At 44.5% G+C, this 21,892-nt stretch overlaps 1 protein-coding gene across 1 annotated transcript in view; it reads right to left on the bottom strand.

Moving 5' to 3' along the window:
• The window catches only part of KCNK10 (potassium two pore domain channel subfamily K member 10), a 102,779-nt gene extending 81,584 nt beyond the window's left edge, over positions 1-21,195 (bottom strand). The window contains exon 1 of the mRNA XM_054971765.1: positions 21,144-21,195. Within this exon, the coding sequence (XP_054827740.1) occupies positions 21,144-21,195 (52 nt within the window). The remainder of the gene's footprint in view (positions 1-21,143) is intronic.
• Between the last annotated feature and the right edge of the window lie 697 nt (positions 21,196-21,892).

Genomic DNA, 21,892 nt, shown 5'->3' with positions numbered 1-21,892 from the left:
ATAAACAAAGTCTGGCCTAGAAAGCTATTTGGAATGGTTTCTGCTGAGCAGAAAACAGTAATGAGCATGAAAATATACCCATTTTCATGTGACATATTTGTTCATTTAGAAGAGTTACCACATACATTTGGCATGTGCCATAGGTTGCTTGCCACCTCAGGAATCCACCTTAAGAATTCTGAGAGGATTTTAAACAAAGATTTTAGCCTGTGGGGTTCTGAACATTTAGATTATGCTCCTGGAGAATACAGCTTTTGGTGTCTTATAATAATGATAATGATAATAACTGCGCGTATATACTGCTCTTCTAGACAGATCAGTGCCCCACTCAGATGGGTGAACCAAGTCAGTGTTATCATTATCTCCACAATACAGCTGAGGAGCTGCAGCTGAGAGGAGCAGCTTACTCAAGGCTGCCTGCTGAGCTAAAGGCAGAAACGGGATTTGAATCAGCACAGTACTGTTTCACAGCCCAAGTATTTAACCACTATGCTACAGCAGCAGACTTCTGATTCCAAACCATCAGACAGAATGGAGACCATCTAATTGCCCATTCCTGTGGCTCTCTTTCTAAAATACTGCTTTCTACAACTTCTTTTTAAAAATCTAACAATGACTTATGAGATAAGAACCCTTTGGACTTTGTGAGAGGGAGTGGCAATTTTGTTTAAAAAAACATTTACGTCATATAATATTAACATTTAAAACCATCAACACTGGCATGTATTCCTTTCACGCATCACCTCACCTCACAGCTCACCTCATAACCAGGCACATGGTATCATCTAAACTGAGCCTAATCCAGCATTCACTTTCCAACAGCATCCAGCCAGATGCCTCTGGAACTTCACACCCAAAACAGCAATATGTCTACAACATTTAGTACTCAGAGGTCTTGCTAGATCATATCAATGGACACAGCATTCTAACTCCCAGGGCTTTTTTTCATCAGGAACGCGGGGGGGATGGAGTTCCAGAACCTCTTGAAAATGGTCATATGGCTGGTGGCCCCGCCCCCTGATCTCCAGACAGAGGGGAGTTTAGATTGCCCTCCACGCCGCTGAGCAGCACGGAGGGCAATCTAAACTCCCCTCTGTCTGGAGATCAGGGGGCGGGGCCACCAGCCATGTGACCATTTTCTCTGAGGGCAACCCACTGAGTTCCACCACCTCTTTTCCCAGAAAAAAAGCCCTGCTAACTCCAATAAGCAATCGGCAGAACACAACAGAAAGGAGCAATGAAGTAATCCCTTCCACATTGTGCCAGAGTGATTTGGAAAGGATTTGTCCATTGTTGCTCTTTCCTCTGTCCATGCAGCTTTCTGACGTTCTTATGGCTTGGGAATAATCTGACCATCAACGTGCTTGTTTTACATAAGAGATCAATTAGCTCTTCAGATGTTTAATCTCCATTAATTTATTTACAGTCCTTTTAGATAACAGTTTTTTTTGTTGTCACCACGTTTGGCAACATCCATGAAGGACTTTCTCATTGATTGATTAGGTTTTTATGGTACTTAGAGCTCTCATTATTATAAAAAACTAACAATACAGCAGTAGTACTCAGTCCATGGCTCGCAGAGAGCCACATTTGCAACTATCAGAAACCAAAAGAGCTACATGACTACTATATGTACCAACACCCTGCCAAACACACACATGCAGCAATTAGATAAAAACTATTAAATGTGTAAATATAACCATGGCTGAATCCACATGATTTTTCTGGGCCCTTTAATTCTATCCCTAGCACAGCCTGCAGCTCACTCATCCTCCACTCCCTCTAGCAGTGGATGTTTCAAGGTGGAAGCTACCTGTCAGCAACAAACCTCACTGAGCAACAGCACTGCCTTCTTTCCTGGAATATGGAGTAGATGCCACAGTGGGAAACCGAGTGGAGCAGTTCAACCTGCCCTCACATTAACAGGAAGCTTAAGAATATGGCAATATCATAAGCCCCTCTCCGTATGTGTTTTAAACACAGAAACGCCACCTGGCAAGGCAAGAAATAGCTACCAACTCCCGGCTGGGAGCTGGAAAACTACTAGTATGTGAGTCACCAGGCGAGACTAGCTTTCAGCCCCACACTCCCAGAGATGTGCAAAGATCCTAAGACAATAGGGTCTTTCAGGAGTTCCTGAATTCATCACCTCCATCCCCTGCTGATCTTTACCTTATCCGCTCTCCCATTCTGGGCTATTCAGGGCTCTGACAGCCACTCCCACCCAGCCACTGCAAGTCATCAGTCATCATTGATAACTTTAGTTTTGCCCAGGAAATTAAAGCTTTCCCAGTTCTTGGTCTCACCCTGGAAAAAGCCATTAAATTACTGTTTTGGGGCAGAAGACACCACCCTGTCCCAGGGTACATTACACAGTATAATTGGGCTACCCTTCTGTCATAGTTGTGTGTTTTTGGGACCTACCCACACACCCTCAGACTGCACATTTGAGCCCCTTTCTCTTTTCTTGCCACAAAGTGCTGGACATTCAAGCTGCTCCCCTTCTGGACTGGTAACTATAACTCCAACATCTTGAAACTCTATCCAACCTCCTCTTTGCTTTTCCTAGGAAACTCTCTCTGTGTGTAGTGTATGTTCTTGTATGATTGCTTTTGATGCCCCTTTAATAAAACTCATTTTTGTTATATTCCTGCTTGGTCATTCCGAGAGTCCTCTGGAGGAAGGGATCTAGTATAAATAGGTGGAGATCCCCAGTTACCCCCTTCCACTAGCTCGTTTCCTTGCACGTTAATTCCCCCAACTTGCAAGGAGACTCTCCCCCCCCCCGCATTTGTGCAACAAGTGCTCAGAAGAGTCTTAGGTGTCATGTCAAAAAGCCAGATGTGCCACTGAGTATCACTAATAATAATGTTATTGAAAATCAAGAAGAATGTGCCATCTGACTCATGGGAACTCCATCCGTAAGACATTTCAGGCAAGAGACAAGCAGAACCGGCTTTGCCATTGCCTTCCTCTGCACAGCAATCCCCATCTTCCTTGATGGTCTCCCATCCAAGTACTAACTGTGGCTGATCCTGCTTAGTATTCCCATTCAGATGAGCTCAGGGTAACTTGAGCTATTCAGGCTGCTATACTGAAAATTGAACCAAAAATCAAATAATCTAGAATGTTCGAAGGATGGCAGATTCCAGAAGGCACAGTTGTGCGACGATAAAAGATTAATTTAGAAAGATGAAGTATTTTTGGAAAAACTACAGACATGATCATAATTGGCCAGGTTTTGGTAGGGAATTGCACGAACTGGTGACGAATTTAACCTTCTGAGTGATGGAGACATTCAGTGGAGCCTTTACGGTTGGCTGTGGTGTGCAAACTGGTCCTAGTAAGGCTCAAGCCAAGTGCCTTTGAGGCATCTGACACCGGAAGACAAGGCCCTTGTGCCTTGATTTGACCTTCAATAAGAAAGGTTAGAATACAGAGATTATTCAAGGATGTGAGTTTTCCAAGCACCACCAGAGTGTTCTTTAGTAATGAGAATACGCAACTCATCGGAAGAAGAGCAGCCCTAAGGCTGACTTTACAGCACTGAACAGATCGCAGCAGAGTGTCTCCATACTGAAAAAAAAGGTATCCAACTGAAGTCACAGGCAGAAGCGGCTACTTTTCCCTTCACTTTTCTCACATCACAGCTCTTTACTGAGCTGGCAGTTTTGGAAGTCAGGAGAATGAGTACAGCACCCTGGAGAGCACTCTGTGACGGTCTGAAAGGCAGCGAGGGAATCTCCTTTCCATCTCTGGGAAAATGATACCTGTTAGTATATGATATGAAGCTGTGGCACTGAACTTCTCAGTCATTTGCAGCCCCCTTTCGATGAGAGGCTAAATCCTGTCTGTGGTCCAAGAGACACCTGCATGCATTGGGATGAATGAAAAGTCTGGGATTTTACCTGCTTGTGTTTTTATTTCTTGCTCTTGCTAGTAACAAATTCTGCTGGTTCAAATCAAAGATTGCTCTAGGGTAGTGTCAGTTTTCCAGCAGAATCCTGCAGGGTTCCCACAAACAGGAAAAGTTCTCCCTGGCTATTTGTAGTCCGCACCTGAGACTCAAAAGTCATGCTGCCTCTGAGCACAAAGACTGCATTTAGTTATTACGGCTAAGCAGCTATCAGATTTATATTCTGAGTTATTTCCCACTATTTTTGAAAAGCTATCTAAAATTTGAAAGCTTCTCTCCTGCGAGAAGATCTTTCTAAAAAGGTCAGCCTTTGGAGAAGATTTACAGTTTCTGAGGTCAAAACAGCCCTTACTTTTCAAAAATCTTCTTGTAGACACTCTTTTAATGTGAATAATTGCCCAGTGAGCTCTCCAAGAAAACAGCAATAAACTAATTTTGGCAACATCTGACATTGTTGGAAACAACAACAAAAAACTAACTGGCCCTTTCCAGATTTTGATGGGAGTATGCCAGCCAATACACCATCTTTCAGCCTGGCTCTCTTGTACCTGTCTTACCTAGTTGCCAGCAATTAACATTACTCTGAGGGCATGCTCACTGCTATTTCCTCCTGCAAACAAGCAGTCCATGTAATCTGGAGTGGAATCAACATTAGAACCAGTGCAAAACATACACACGCACAATACAGTGTTATGCATTCTAACTGTAATGACAGTGGCAAAAATACAGTTTAGAAAAAGGAGCAGTTTCACACACAGACACACACAAGGAACAAAAGGCTGCAACAAGAGATGTCCAGAGACATGGTGACTGAAAGTCTTAGTAGTACTCCCATATCCCAAAAAAGAAGCATCCTGACACCAACTTCATTTGCCTATTCAAATTTTACCCACCACAGCAGAATAGTAGAGTTCTCACTCTATATAATGCATTACAATGCACTTCCTCCACTTTTCCCTCCTTAAAAATAGGTGCAGTGTTATAGGATGTTTGCATTTCAATGAAGAATTGTGTCATAAGCTTGCATGCCTACTTCTATTGCGATATTTCAGTCATTTAGGGACATGTCACATTATGGTGTGTTGTACCTCTTGGGGCCCCTTTGGAAACAGGTGCAGGCATCAAGATGGTTTTCAAAAAATGAAATATGTCCTGAACATGCTCACCAGGTCTGTGTAATGAACATGCATACCAAATTTCACTCAAATATCTTAATATCCAACAGAAAGAGATCAAGTTACAAACCCACACACCCATACAGGTGAGATTCCTGGTCACATATCCAATTGATAAAAGTACTGATAAAATTCTCATTCTGCATTTTTCTCTGTGGTCTTGTTTAGGCTTTTGTTCCTTTTTTCTACTGATACATTTCTCTTGGTTATTGCCAATTCACACATGCAAACATCCATGTGGAGGTCACATCAGATGCACTGAACCTGCTAAGGAGTGTTCTTTTCCCTTTTTCTCCCTTTTCAGTGATTCTGCTCTTCTCACTCGAAATCTAAACAAAGCAGAGGTTGCTCAACATGGTGAGCTACTTACCACATTGACCCACCAATGTTGCTACATTAGTGCAAGGCTTGGACAAATAGAAATGTGGCTGGAACTGATTTTTGCTGCTTCTCAGTTTACTGTCACCTCAACTGCTCTTGAGAATCTGGGGGGTTAGGAATGAAGTGGGATGTGGCATGGCGGGAGGGATGAGAATTTGGCAGAAACCACCTCCGCTTCTTGCACAAGTGTGAGTGCCTTTCTGCTCATACAAAGAGTGCATGTGTTGAAGTTTGCAATGAATCTGGCCGTTCTGTACAATGCATGGCTACGCTTCTTAGAATAGCCTCCACGTGGCTGGATTTCAAGGGTCCTATTTATGTGCAGATACTTGTTTGTGCCTACGGGGGGAAATCCAGTCATTGCAATGATAATATGATAGAGTGTTTTTCCCTACACATTTCATAAGCTGCTCATTGCACAGCATTAGTTGAATGCAGCCAACACCACACTGCCCATCAAAGAGTGGATGAAATTTTCTCCAAACAACTCCTAAGTATAACACCTGCAGCAGGCTGCAAACCCTAATAAGAAAGCCTGCTGGATCAGAGAGGTGGTCTATCTGGTCCAGTATCCTGTTTCATACAGCAGCCCATCAGGCAACAGACGAAGTAATAAAGGCCTTCTCATGATGCTGCTCCAATATATGGAGGCTCCCAAAACTCAAGCACATGGCCACTGGAGGTTAACAGTAATACCTTTTCTATTACAGCCTATAAAGGAATTGTAAGGATGGCGTCATTGTATCGTTCTACATGCTGAATCTGAAACACATACACGCTTTGGGGGAACAAATTTAAACATCCTTACTTTCATAGTAGGAACACTGGGGATCTTCAAGAAGTACAGAGGAAAATAAGCCATCTCTGCTTTTAAAGCCTTGTTCCAGAGAGTGCTTTACAGCAATGCATAATTTTCTATTAATCTCCCTGCTAAGGATGAAGGCTGAATCAGTTCTTCCGGGATATGAACTTGCTGGCTCCAGTAAAGCTCATTGTTTCGTACCTGTTGCTTGAAACAGCAAGCTGGTCCCCTAGGATGGTGTTGCTATGGTAGTGCTAATTGCTGCTTCTCTACAACAAAGCCCTCCCCCACACACACCCCTCACCATTTCTTACAGGAAACATAGAAAAAATGGGGAAAGCTGTCTATCCCAGTGAGCAAACTCCTGGAGTCAATGCTCTATTCTTTTGTACTGAAATAGTTTTCGGGTCAAATGAAGGATGAGCAATAACTCTGCTATTTCTTCTCTAAGGAATGAAGGCAAGCATGTTGTTTGTGCAAAAGAAAATCCCAGATTTTGGCTGCATGGATGTAAAATATTGACAAATAAATTGGAAATGACATACTTCAATAGGGAAATTGCATTAAAGCAAAGACACCTTGCATTTCATCTTTTGCCTTCTTGGGAATCAGTATTGGAAATCGAGTTCAGTATTCACATCTTGGCAACTTTGCACTGGTGTGCATACTGAACATGCAGTGGGCCAGAAGGATTCTACACCTGCTAACTCTGGGACCATCTGTCAGTAGGGCAGAATCTGTGATATTGAAACACAACATACATGTGTATATTTCAGCATATGCTGTCTGAAACATGGAAGATGCTAATCCAAGGGGGAAAGGGGTATATAACAATGGGTTTGGGACTAGATGGTACTTCACTTTAGGGTGAGGGGTAGAATATGGGCCTTTCATCTTTTCCTCAGTGTGTCTTCCCCATACTACTACTTGCTGACCAGAGATATAGGATACCAAAGCAGAGAGGCACAGCCTCATGGAGGAGAAAACTACTCAAATTCCTGTATTATCAAACAACTACTTAATAATTTTAAAGTGCAAAAGTGCAAGAAATGCTCAAGAAGGAATTGATTCTGATCACAAAAATATACTATTTCATAAAAATAGACGAAGTAGAAAAAGTCAATTACAATAGCTATAATAAGCATTGAAAGGAGAGATGATGGAATCAATCATATATATAATACACCACTGGTAATACAAACGTACAGTGCTGAGTTCAAATCTCCGTAGTATTACTTCCCGTCGTAAATTGCACCATCTGGTTGATGAATTTTGAATCCAAGTTGCACAAAAATTGTCGTGGTATTATGAGCCTGTGAAAAAGTGTGATACACGAAACGGGATTATACTGCTGGCTCACGCCTGTCGGCTACACCCAGTTTTTGCTTCATCCCAGTTAAGATATGACAACAATGGACTGAAAAATAACAAGCTTTATTGACTCTGTATGCACTTTGGTTAGAAGGAAGAATTTGAGGTCACATTCCTTTCCTGTACCCAACAATATAAAAACCTGAGAGAAAGAGAAATGCTTTGTTACTGTAATACTATGGAGATTTGAACTCAGTACTGTATGTTTGAATTACCAGTGGTGTATTATATATATGATTGATTCCATTATCTCTCCTTTCAATGCTTATTATAGCTACTGTAATTGATTTTTTCTACTTCATGTCTATATTTATGAAATAGTATATTTTTGTGATCGGAATCAATTCCTTCTTGAGCACTTGCACTTTTGCACTTTAAAATTATTAAATAGTTGTTTGATAATATAGGAATCTGAGCAGTTTTCTCCTCCGTGAGGCTGTGCCTCTCTGCTTTGGTATCCTAATTTGGAGGAATCCCCCTTTTGCTCGAGACCAGAGATATAGAACTTTATGTGACCTGGTATGTATTCTCTGATTTGTAGATTCTGTTATAAGATACATTTATTATTTCCCATCTTACTTCATTAGTTTCAGTGTTTGATTTGCAGGAGATTGAGCAACCATGGTAACACAGCAAGAACACACATGGGCTTGTAGTAGTGTAGACTCCACAAATCCTGGAAAAAAATAAAACATGAGGAGCCACCCATAAGTTTCCATTGGTCATGCTGGTGGTCTTGGCAGCTGCCCAGGACAGCACGCTGGACATTACAATGTCTGGGACAAATGCCCCATTTGCCCATATAGCGAACTAGTCATAACAAACTGAGATGATGGTGGTACTGCTCAAGGTGTACTGAGTTACTTATTGCTGCTCACAGTGGAAACAGTCTCAAGCAGGTCTACTCAGAAGTAAGTCCTGTTTTAGTCAATGTGGGTTAGTTCCTGGAAAGCATTCTTAGGACTGAAGCCAGTGAAGCATATGTGACTTGAACAAGGGTGTGGTCATCACCTCATTATAGCAGCTATAAAAAATAAATTAATAACAACATGGGCGTTTATGATTATGTTTTATGGATGTGATGTAAGTTGGCTTGAGCTGTTAAAGAAAGATGGGATATATAAATGTTTTAATTAGAGAGAGACTGCTGCAGTTGGAAATATGAATGTTCTGCCTGTACCTGTCTATTTTGTCCCTCATATTGTATAAAAGAAATTAAGCATGCACAGGAGTATCTTCTAATTCACAGTCAATCGAGGCTTGTCTATCTGAATGTGATTTCTCACCTTTTTTTCATTCTACAGAAAAGACACAGAAGTGCGTAGAGGTGGGCATTGTATGGATTTGTGATACTGTCTGGGGACTATCCATAAACTGATGAATGGATTACTCGTGTACACATGAGGCAGCTGTATAAAGTGTGATATTTATCATTTAAGCAGCAGCCCAAGATTAACTCAATTTAACTACTAACAGCACCCTAGAGACTTTCCCTGTCAACTAGCCTCAATATCACTTAAGCTTTTTCTTTCTCCCCCCCCCCCTTCTACCTCTTATCATAATCAGTCTCCAGGTAAGTCACATGTGGTTCTTAGGCTTGACCGGAAATTCACTTTTTTTCTTACTATTTATACAGCTAAATGCTTCTCTGGTCCTTAGTAATCCTTTCCCTAATACCCTCTCCAACCTATTCCAAAAGATTGCAAGGAAAACTTCAACATGTAGCCTTCCTATCTTTATAACACTTTGTGCCTAAAGAATCTTTATAAAGCAGTCAAATTCCTTCACATACATAATCTCAGCAATTCTCACATCACAGTAGATCTATAATATTATGAGCCTATTTCAAATCAGAGGCTTGAAGAGGAGAGATCAAAACAGGAGTCATTCCCAAATCATTCATGCAGCAGGGTGTATGGGTTAGACTAAGATCTGAGAGGCCCAGGCTCAAATCCCAGCTCTGCCATGGAAGATTGCTGGGTGACCTTGGGCAAGTCACACTCTCTCATTCTAACCTACTTCACAGGGTTGTTGTGAGGATAAAATAGAGGAGAGGAGAATGATGTAAACCACTTTGGATCCCTGTTGGGGAGAACTGCAGGATATGAATGAAGCAAATGAATAAAGTTACTTTGCTACACCTGTTAGTGTAGAAAAAACAATATACACAACTTTATTCAGTATGTTCTCAGCCTGTTCTAGAATGGAACTACACAAGACACGGCAAACACAGGGTACTTAACGCTATGTTTTTTCTGCAACTTTAAAGTAGGATGGGTATTTGTGAAGGAGAATCAGTTAGGAGGAAGGTGACTAACCCTTCCCCACCTACCAGTTCTACCTCACAGATATTCTCCACCTGTTTTTTAAAGCCCCCACCCCCAAATACCAAGATAGATGCTAATTAAGGAAAAATTGGCCTGGGGTGCATTTGCAGGGGAGAATGTGCAGGTACAGGAAAGATGAAAACATTATCTTAAATGCTCACCCCTACATAAATGCTTCCTTTGCAAACAGGGATTTTGCAAAACAGCACTTGCAAAGGTCACTTACAGTGCAATCCAAAGGACACTTTCCTGGGAGGAGGCCCCACTAAATAACATGGGACTTCTGAGTAGACCTGCTTAAGTTTTCTCCTGTATAATTAATGCTGCCTAGAGTCACAGCTCCAATGCATAAATCAGTAGGAGAAGTGGAGATATAAAATACTGCAATAGTTAAAACCCAGGCCCACCATAGTATGGTTGGCACTGCCTCTGAAACCCACGCAGAAGTCAGAAGAAGGAATACAGAGGGATAGGCCAGTTTGCTGTACAAATTTTGCAGTTCAGGTTTGTGGCAATCCATCTGCAGGGCTATCCAGATCCTATGAATCACGCATCAGCCTGCACCTGAAGGTGCATCAGCAGGTGAATTTGTGCCGATGCAGGCTCAACCTTTTAACCTTAGTGTCCATTACTGGCCCTGCTTTAGTGGTAGAGGAGTCTCTTGTGGGAGCTTCTGTGCTGCTCGAAGCTGTTGATAAGCCGCTGTTGTTCTCAGTTGGCAGGCCTACACAGTCCTCGGCTGCCATGGCTGGTTCAGTCCCTGAGTCATCGGAGCAAAGGTGAAATTCTCTGTTCTGCCCCTGTGCCTGCGGGTGGCCAGTGCTGCCGAAGCTGGTTCACATGCCGTCGGAAGACCTTGCTTGCACAGTCGGCCCCCTCATACAAGACCAGCCTAGTGACCCTAATCACAGATGTTGGAAACCATACAGGCCCATCCCCATAGTTCTTTGCATAAACGAGGTCATCCGACTGGAACCTCCTGTGTGACCCCGCCACTCTCGGCTCCCGTCAACTGTCCGGAGCAACGTCTGGGTGGAGCCGATCAAGCAAGGTAGTTAGCCACTGCCCCATTAACAGTTCTGCAGGGCTCTGGCCTATCATGGTGCACAGAGTGACATGCTGCCAAAGTAGAAATTCCATCAGCCACAGGCTCAGGTCCCCGTGACCCAGCCTGCACAGTGAGTCCTTCACTGTCCTCACCATGTGCTCTGCTTGCCCGTTTGTTGATGGGTGGACGGGTTCTGATGTCACATGCCGGATGGTATGTGTCCAGGAACTGCTGGAACTCTTGTGAGGTGAACTGTGCACCATTGTCCAACACGATGGTATCCAGGATCCCATGAGTTGCAAACAGGCACCGTAGTGAGTGGATGATGACCACAGATGTCATGGCCGACATGAGGATGACTTGTAGCCATTTGGAGAATGAATTCATGACTATTAAGAAAATGCGCCCTTGAAAAGGCCCAGCCAAGTCTGTATGTAGCCATGACCATGGCATCCATGTTGTCTCCCAGGATTGTACAGGGGCCTGGCAGCATGTTGGAGTGGGATTCCTGGCAAGGCTGGCAGGTCTGGACCCATCTGTCCACTGCTAAGTCCATTTCTGGCCACCATATGTAGCTGTGGGCCAGGGCTTTCATTTTTACTATCCCTGGGTGCCCTATGTGAAGCACCTTGAGCACCCGCTGATGCAGCTTGGGCGGAACCACGACTCTACTTCCCCAGAGGAGGCATCTTTTGTGCACCAACAGTTCATGCTGGCAGGAGCTATGAGGCTGGAATACAGATTCCATCCTGCCGGCAGGCCACCCCCTCCACACCCGGTTGAGGACCCTGGAAATAGTGGGGTCCTTGGCGGAGTGTGCTGCAATGTCCGATGTGAGGAGGGGAGGCTGAGGCAAGTCCTCTATTTGCATGACCCCGTATGCAGGAGAGGGCCCAGCAGCAGGTCCCGGAAGCAGCAGACAGCTGAGGGCATTGGCATGTCCTATGACTTTGCCCAGCCTGTAGAAAAGCTGGTGGTTGTAGGCCGACAGAAACACCAACCAGCACAACATCCGGGGAGACATGATTTGTGGGGTCTGCGGGTCTGAAGCGAAGAAGCCGAGAGGAGGCTTGTGGTCGGTCACAATTTCGAAGTGACACACATAAACGTAGTCGTGGAATATTTTAACTCCCACTACCAGGGCAAGGACCCCTTTATCTATTTGTGCATAATTCCTTTCTGCTTGCGACAATGTCCTTGAGAAGTAAGCAATAGCAGCCTTCTGCCTGTCTGGCATCTGATGGCTCAGGACCACATCAATTCCATAAGGTGAGGCGTCACAGGCGAGGATTAGCAGCTTGCATTCATCAAAGTGCGTCAACACTGTGTTGGATGACAGGAGTTCCTTAACAGCGGCGAACGTGAGGGTATGCTTCCGGCCCCAGGTCCAAGAAGTGTTCTTCTCCAGCAATGAATGTAACAGCTCTGCTAACGATTCCTTGTGTGGCCAGAACGCATAATAATAGTTCAGGAGCCCTAAGAATGCTTGTAGCTCCTTCTTTGAGCAGGGTGGCGGTGCATTGGTAATGGCTCGCACCTTGCTGTCCGTCGGGTGGATGCCGTCAGTGTCAATTAGGAACCCCAGGAACTCCTCTTGGGGGACAGCAAACTAGCACTTCTCTTTCTTTACTTTCAGCCTGGCAACCTGGAGACGGCGGAGAACTTCTCTAAGGCAGCTGGCGAGTTTGGTGAAGGTTGCCCCCACGATTAGGATGTCATCAAAGTAGGGAATGACTCCTGGAATTCCCTTTAGCAGACCCTCCATAAGTCCCTGGAAAATGCAAGGGGCCACGCTGACCCCAAACTGTAGTCACTTAACCTAGAATGCGTAGCGGCGAGTCACAATAGTCTGCGCCTCCGCGGTGGCGTCGTCCACAGGAAGCTGCTGGTAGGCTTGCACTAGGTCAATTTTGGCAAAGGTTTTCCCTCCTGCAAGAGATGCCAGGAGGTCATTGACTTACAGCACCAGATATGCGTACTGTTGGAGTGCCTTATTTATTGTGCATTTGTAGTCTGCGCAAATACGAACCGCCCCATTGGCCTTGATGGGCGTGACAATCGGTGTCTCCCAGCGGGTATGTGATACGGGCTCGCAGACTCCCTAGGCGATCAGGTGCTCTAGCTCCTCATCAATGTGCAGTATGAGTGCGAAGGAAACTTGACACGCCTGGAAGTCCATCAGGATTAGATCACAAGGCTCAAGTTGTCGGTACTTCCCCTTGGGGCACACTCAGTTGAAGGTGTCCATGGAGATGATGGAGAGCGCTGACCCAGAGTCCACTTCCATCTATGCACACCGTGATGTGGATTTTCTGTTTGGTGGCTGACTTGGTGTTCAGGACGATGGTACTGCCGGAACACTTGGTCATGGAATGGCATTCTTCAGGCCAAGGAGAACCCTTCTCTGCTGGCTGCCATTGGTGCGGAGTCAAGCGCAGAGTCTGCGGTGGGAAGTCTCCCTTCTTGGTGGCTCTGAAGGCCCGAGCAATGTGCCCCCTCTTCCTACAAGCCCAGCACTCAGCGTTGCGGAATCAGCAGGACCTACATTCGTCGTTTCACCTGCAGCTGGCGTAAGGGGACCCCCGATAGGTTTGCCGTTTGGAATGCTAGTGCCGCGTCACTTGAGTTCGGTGAACCTCGTCTTCTGAGTCCCTGTCGAGGATCTCATGATGGACTTGTTCTGCCTTCTTGTGTAAGATTGGACTCCATGATTGTCGCACCTCTTTGGTAGATTGGTCTGCTGCTTCTGCTGCTAGCACCTCCTCGAGAGCTTCCTTGAACGTGAGTTCCTTCTTGGCAAACAGCTGACGTTGCAGCTTCTCGTCCTGCTGGCCACACACTAGTCGATCACGGAGCGCCATCTCAAGGTCAAGGAAGTTGCATTGTCATGCCGCTTGCCGGAGAGCTGTGACGAAATTGGTCACTGACTCACCTTGGGCTTGGTCTCACTTGCAGAAAGTGTGCCGGCTGGCTATCTTGGACAGCTGTGGTGAGAAGTGGTCTCGAGCCTCTTTGATAACGTTGAATGCCATAGTTTGAAGCTGAGTCAGCGCCACAAGTGCTCAGGCAATATCAAAAGTGGACTGCCCACAGACACTGAAGAACGTTGCTCTCTGGTGATCTGCATACTCGACCGTATGCACTTCGAGGGAGAACTCGAACAGCGCAATGTAAGACTCCTAGTCCTCGGAGGTTGAGTGAAACAGCTCGAACTGGCTCTTGGCAGCCATGTCGTATAGTGTTCTGGAGCAAGGAGGGAACGAGTGCCAGCCCAGCTGAGGCAACAATTCCTTGCCGGCAAGTGATTCAATTTAACGTTGTGGGGCTGCCTACCCGCCTGAAGTGATTCCACTCTATCACTAAACACTGCAGGGCTGCCTACCCTCCTTGGATCCCATCCTCGTCGCCAGTATTAAGTATTGTGATTTCTGCTCATAGGGATTTCAGCTAGTGAGGATTTCAGTTCATAATAATATCTATGTTGCCTTACATACTATCTGTTACTTTAAGTATTTGCTCCTATGTACTACCTGTTGCTTTAAGTATGACCCTATAGGATAGTTCTATGTTGTCTAATGTAAGTCCTAGAATTGTTCATGCTCTGTTTCATTCATTCAAGGGCATTCTTTATTGAAATGTCCTTGATATTGACTGTACTATTCTCACACTACATAATCCACCTTGTGTCTCAGTTAGAAAGGCAGACTATAAATGACAGAGCCCACTGAAATTGAATCCCACAAAGACAGAGGTCCTGCACCTGGGCTGACAAGTTTAGGGATCCACCTCCTGATCCTTGATGGGGCGCCGCTGGGGCCTGTGCTGGCAGTGAGGAGTTTGGGTATGGTCCTGGATGCCCCCTTGACAATGGAGGCCTAGGTCACGGCGGCTGCCAGGTCTGCGTTCTTTTATCTTTGCCAGGCCACACAACTTGCTCCCTACCTTTCGACTGATGACCTAGCTGCGGTAATTCATGCAACGGTCACCTTGTGGCTGGACTACTGCAACTTGCTCTATGCTAGGCTGCCCTCGGGTCTGCTCTGGAAAATGCAACTGGTCCAGAATACAGTGGCACATGTTCTGACCGGGACTCCTTTCCGGTCACATATAACACCATTTTTGTGCCAGCTGCACTAGCTCCCAGTGGAATTCCAAATCAGGTTCAAGATTTTGGTTTTAACCTTTAAGGCCCTCAGTGGACTGGGACCAGCACACCTGCAGGACCACCTCTTACCATATGTTCTCCAGAGACTGCTTCATTCAGTAGATAAACATCTACTGGTGGTTCCTAGCCCCAAGGAGGTTCACCTTGCCTCAACCAGTGCCAAGGCTTTCTTGGCCCTGGCACCAGCCTGCTGGAACGCTCTGTCTGCGGCAACCCAGACTCATTTGGATATGTTATCTTTCTACCGGGCCTGCAAGACAGAGATGTTCCACCAGGCATATGGCGACTGAGGTGGGAGAGCCATCCAAACCATCCACACTGGCCTTCTGCCACAGGGGGAGTGTACATACCCTGACTCTGTATCCATCTGTAATCAACCACCCTTCCCCACGGGCTTGTTTAGACTGAATGGGTGGTGCAACATGTGCGCAGCTGTTTTAAACATTGTATTGTTATGGCTGATTTTATATTTTATGCTGCCAAGTTTTATTGTTGTATATTTATATTGTTGGGATCTGCTCTGAGCCTGCTTGATGGAAGAGCGGAATACAAATTTAATTAAATAAATAAATGCATACGTATATATTACTCTGATTCTGCAATCACTCCATTGGCTACCCATCAGGTACCAGGCTCAATTCAAGGTTTTGGCTATCACATACCAATACCTTCATGGCCTTCTTATCTGCACAGCTGCCTCTCTCCCTGCACTCTGATATGGCAGCTTTGCTCATCTAAACAGAGCCTTCGGCAGGTGTCAAGAGGCAAAACCAACACCTGCCCATACATGCACATTCTCTTTTGTGGTTCCCACCGTATGGAATGGCCTGCCTGAGGAGGTCAGGAAGGCTCCCACTCTCCTGGCTTTCTGCAAGCTATGCAAAACTGAATTATTCAGGAGGGCTTTTTACACAGGAAGAAGGACTGTACTGTAAGGAAACAATTCAAAGAGAATCATTTGGTAAAGGGACAAGGTACTGTAGAATATATTAATGTGTATTGTCTGTTGTTGCACTACGTTCCTACTGGATAGTTTCTGCATTGTTTAATATGTCTTATTTAATTGCTTATTCTTGTTTCAGCATTGTTTTCTGCTCTGTATTGGATTTCTGCATATTTCCAATTTCTATAAATTTGCATTTACACACCCTAGTACATTGTTTATTGAATGTCCCAGCTGTTGATCTTATTGACTTACACTGTGTGATCCGCCTTGAGTCCCAGTGCAAAAGATGGACTGTAAATAATGCAAATAAATTAACATATATATCTTGCCTTTCTAAATTAATATTTACAAAAGCAGATAACAGTCCAGTCATAAAAACAATACAAATCTTCCAATCTTTACAAATCATTAAAAATCACTACAGCAATATAGTAGTAAAGAGAAACCAGAAACCAGAAAATAAAAGCTCTTTGCCTGGTGCCAGGGGAATCTCTGGGGAAGCCATTCCACAGACATGGAGCCGTAACAGCAGGGCCTCAGATGGCCCTTCATTTTACTATTTGTCCTGTCTCTGTAGCTTCAACGTTTTGTCTTTTTTACCTTGGACTACAAGCCTCCATCTACTTATTCAGAAATGTCACTTTCATCTGAAAATATCTAAAAAGTGCAGTTCTAAGCAGAGCTACACCTTTCTAAATCCAGTGAAGTTAATGGATTTGATGGATGTAAAACTTTGCTTAGAATTGTCCTATAAGTCTAAGGGACAAACAAGTCTGTCCAAACTGAAGCCATGAATTATGAGGTTCCTTGTGGGGAGAAGGCATGTTCTAGTTAAGGTTGGCTGCATTTAAATTTGGTCATATTACCCTATAAGGTAGGCTTGCCAGCCTCCAGGTGATAGCTGGAGATCTCCCGGAATTACAGCTGATCTCCAGGCAACAGAGACCAGTTCCCCTGGAGAAAATGGCTGCTCTGAAGGGTGAACTCTATAGCATTATACCACACTGAGGCCCCTCCCCTCCCCAAACCCCACCCTCTTCAAACTCCACCCCCAAAATCTCCAGAAATTTCCCAACCTGGACCTGGCAACCCTACTATTAAGCCCTATCATAAAGCCTTCAAAAATTAAAATGAAGGTGAGGTGATACATTAGTATCTGTTACTGAGGGAGTAAAGTGGTGTTCAGACATCACACAGTTCCTTTTAATACTGGAAAGCTTGCACTCTTTCACCAACAGAGATAGGCCCAAATGACTAGTGTTACCGTAGCAACTGTACATGTCTTACACTCTCAGGCTACACAATCATTACATTCTATAAAGGTTCAAAAACTGAGCCACTATTAAAACACCATAGAATTAGCCCCACAAGGCTATTGTCCAGCACAATTGTTGATCTCTATTTTTTCCCCATTGCCCTGTTGTTTCATGAAAAATGCAACACCCCTGCCTCCTTGAACCCGTTCGCATGAATTGGGCAGGACTGTGTTTTATGAGATATGTACACATAGTGCTCTGTGGGTCATTTCACACATTATACAAAGGCAAAATCAAGTTCATCACCCAAGAGTACACTCAACAGAAGCTACCACATCTAAATTCCAAGAGATTATTATGCAACACGGCTCACACAAGAAAAGCAAACTTGCATGAATGGAGAAAGCAGAGAAAGTACTGGGCAGCCCATGGTTAACTAACTTTCATGAGGGTTACTGAATTTGTATCTGAGCATGGATTCATATAGCCTAACAAACAATTTACTGAATGGCAATTTCATCATATGGGAGCTTTCCTTACATTACCAAACATAGTACATTAAAGTCTGAATCACAAATTTTCCACTGACAGAAGGAGGTGCCTTCCATTAGCTGAAAATTTAATGGGGATCCAGTCCTAACAGTACAATCCTAGACATAGTTACTCCACTCTAAAACCATTGATTTAAGTTGGCAGACTGAAATAACCCTGGATATGAATGCAAAGTAAAATACCATCTTATGGTATGAAATGAAAACTCGAGGCAACCAGGTTGTGTTAAAATCCTTAACCATCATCCCATTAATAAAACAGTCATCCAAGCCCACCCTAGGAGTTAGATTGACATCTGGCAATTTGCAAGTTATAATGTCATAAATCTTACACACATTTCATTATACATATATTCAGAAAAATAATGTTGTGGCAGCTCTGGGAACAAGCAACATTTGAAGTTGTTCAGCCCACTTAATTGTTTTAGCACTGGATTATAAATGCACTGTAATTAACTTCCATAGTTCCATTCATTTGGGGACATCAAATGATTTAACAGATGGTAATTATATTTAACATTGACCACATGTCAGATAATAATTATAAACCCCCTAGACTTTACAACTATGAAAACAAAAACATATAAGTAAATAAATAACTTGCCAAAGCACTCGCTCTGGAATCAGTGGCAGAGTGGAATACAAGAAGCAGAACATTCTTTTTTAAGAGATTCTCCTCCTTTCTCTTATATCCAAGTGACCGAAAAAGTTTGAGATTCTGAGTCATGGTACAAAGATAACTCTGTAAGCCATACCACAATCCTCATATTACTCTGTCATATTATCAGTAAATGGCATTGAAATATATTGTATAAATACCACTGAGCAGATTAACAATTCAGCCACTTAATAGATTCCTTATAGGAACTGCCAATGGAATTATTTGGGAATTTATGATCTCCAGCACACACACACACACATGCTAATCCATCACCCACAGTGTGGAAAGGTGGAGGAGTATCATATTAGAGATGTTTCTTCATCCCTTAACTATCTATCATACAACAGAATTATACAATGGGGAAGCCATTGTACAACAGGTAGCATACTAATTGCAGAATAAAAGTACAGTGCCTACTGTTAGCTACTAAGCAGTCATTATTGTGGCATAGTTACTACAAAATGACCTACCGAGTTAACACATTTGTGAGTTTTCCTGTCATTTTAATGTTTTAAATTAGGGTTTATTTTAAATTCTTTGTACATAACTCTTGGGTGCATAAAGAAAGGTGATATAAATGTGAAAGGCAAACAACTAGTAATCCTGATCTTCCAATTTGTATTCTAAGGGTGACACTTTCCTCAGCTCCCAGTCAGAACACAATGTCTTAAACTCCTGATAACTTCAATTAACTTGAGACACAATCTAGATGTAGCTAGCTTCAAAGGCAACATCCAAGTGGGAAAGAGTCGCACTAGCTGGCCCTGCCTACTCAGTGGGGGCATTTAAACATTGCGGCAGCATCATGGGATGAACCCATGGGCTAGTGGCTCTCACACCACTGCTAAAGGCTGCCCAAAATTGTCCCATGTCTAGTGCTGCAATACAGCAGGAAATTAGTAAGCCCTTCTCTTTGTTTCTGGCCCCACTTCATGACGAATGGGTGATGTTAGCCCAAGTGTGAGAACGTGGTTGAAAGTGCAGCACTCTCAAGACATCGTTCTGGAGGAAAGAATCACATCATCTGCACTGGCTGATCTTCAGTTTCTGGAAGATTATGAACTTCTTAGTGCAACTGGTAAACTGGAACGATCCACCTGCTGGGAACGAAGAACCATGCCCACATTGTGGTTCAATGTCACCAGTAACTGTGAACTGGTGGGGGGGGCAATTAAAAAGTCTGATTTTTTTTTCTTTATAAAAAAGAGAAGAAACAAAATAAAGTCTGATGTGATTCCAGTTTTCACATAGCAGGAATTTCATCCATCGACACAGTTTTCATGGTTCCTACATACAGAGACACGGAGACCAAGCATTATAAAAGATGGACAAACATCATGCTTTAGGGGTATTTTTGTAGACCTCCTCCTTCAGTTTTCATGCTATTTAATCAAAGCAAACCTTATGTGGGGTATGCAAACACAGGCATCCACTATGTTGCCCCAGATGTGCACATTTTTGAACGCTGGTGAAGCAACAGTGAAAAGAGAGTGTGGGGGAAGGAGACAAACAAACCAAGATCCTCACCAAACTCACCAAACTCTCATCCCTCGCCTTTTCTGGGAACATTAAACTATTAGAATTTCCCGACAAGCCTTCAGGTATATGTTCTCTACCCGTCCCAAGACACCGACACAACCCTTACACAACCCTTACATATTATTTCCAAGATCATCTCGGCCACCTTCCCAGGAAGAGTGCTAAACCTGAAACACACAACTTAAGCATTTTTCAGTACTCCAGACTGCTGGAAGCAGGCACCTGGCTGTGCAAGTGCCTACGCAGCCACGCTTGTGCTTCAAACAAGCCCAACACCACAGCAGCAGCACGTACATCACACTTTCCCATGCACCTCACCCAAACAATCTTCCTCCAACATATCCACTGTCAAAGTACAGAGTTAACCCAACCACCTACCACCACAGGAGTGTTGCTTGAAGCGAAACATTTGAAAGGTCTCTTTAAGCTTTGTTATATGCCCGGCTACTATCCCAACAGCAGCACCACTGCAGTGGTTTTTTATCCTGGCTAGCTAGCATCCAAAAGACATTTGACTTGGAGGACCCTGGAGTGGCTGGCCACTCACCATCTCTCTCTATAGCCTCAACTGGGTGGAAACAACAATTGCCTCAAGCAACAAAGGAATCGCACAACAAAATAAAAGAATCCCAGGGAGGCTTATTGTCTCAAGACAAGTTTCCAATATAAGGAAGACGAAAAATGCTGGAGGGGACTTAAGAATTGGGCGGGGAGAAAGAAAGAAAATTTTTACATTCAGTTATCTGTTTTTACAGTCAGGCAAGTTTCTTTCCACCCAAGACTGTGGGAATACTGACCATCTTCCAAGACAGGAAAGAGTGGCCAAGGGGAGGAGGAACAGCTACAATAATAACAAAGCCTCTAGTTCAAATCTCAGCTAAATACTCCCTTTCCACCCAAGTCATTAAGTAGGAGGACTAACAATCTCAGTCACTGTAATGGGCAGGAAGGAGAAATGCATATATATTAATATATATTCCAAACGTGAAAAAAAGCAGCACCAACCTTGTGGATCCCAGTTCACCTGTTTCCTTGGCGTCTCGATTGGAAATTTCATCGCTTCCTTTGCACAAGGAGGGGGAAAGAATTAAATGAATTCCCAGCCTTTGCTGCCTGGGTTTCTGCAGCCAAACAAACAAATTAATTTCAGACCGGGGGGAGCCTGCTGCGCCCTTGGAGGGGCTCGGGGGAAACGCGTGGTTGCCAGGCAAAAAATAAATACACGTGAAAAACCGAGAAGGGGGCTTTGGTAGTGTAGAGCAAACGCCACCCGCAGCGAAAACACCTAAGTGAGCTCTGGCACGACTGAAAAGGGCTGGAGGCAGCGCGAAGTCTGATCCAAGGAGCCGCCTGCTTTTCACGCGAGCTCCATCAGCCGGTCTTGTCCGTTTGCGGATGCTCCTTGGGTGGCGTGCGAGTTGCCCACTGCAGCATTACACATTCGGCGTGCGCACACGTGAACGCATCGTCCAGCCAAATGCAGACCTGGGCTGCCAGAGGCTCTGGCCGGCCAGCCACTCGGGCAAGCCTCGCCTTGCCAGCCCCGCCGCCGCGCAGCGTTAATGCATCTGGAGGGGAAGGCACGCAACAGCCGCTTCTCCCTCCGCCGCCCTCCCCTCCCCTGCCACCCAACCACCCACCCACCCACCAAGCGAGCCACCGAGGACGTGTCCGGCTCAAGATCTACGCGTGGCTTGCGCGAACAGGAGGGGACGGGGGGGGGGGGGTCAGCCGCCGGCTTGCGGGAGCTGTCG

Source organism: Eublepharis macularius, chromosome 2 (assembly GCF_028583425.1).
Source record: "Eublepharis macularius isolate TG4126 chromosome 2, MPM_Emac_v1.0, whole genome shotgun sequence".
Classification (NCBI taxonomy): Eukaryota; Metazoa; Chordata; class Lepidosauria; order Squamata; family Eublepharidae; genus Eublepharis; species Eublepharis macularius.
The sequence above is the reverse complement of the archived record's forward strand: the minus strand, read 5'-3'. Positions and strand labels throughout refer to the sequence as shown.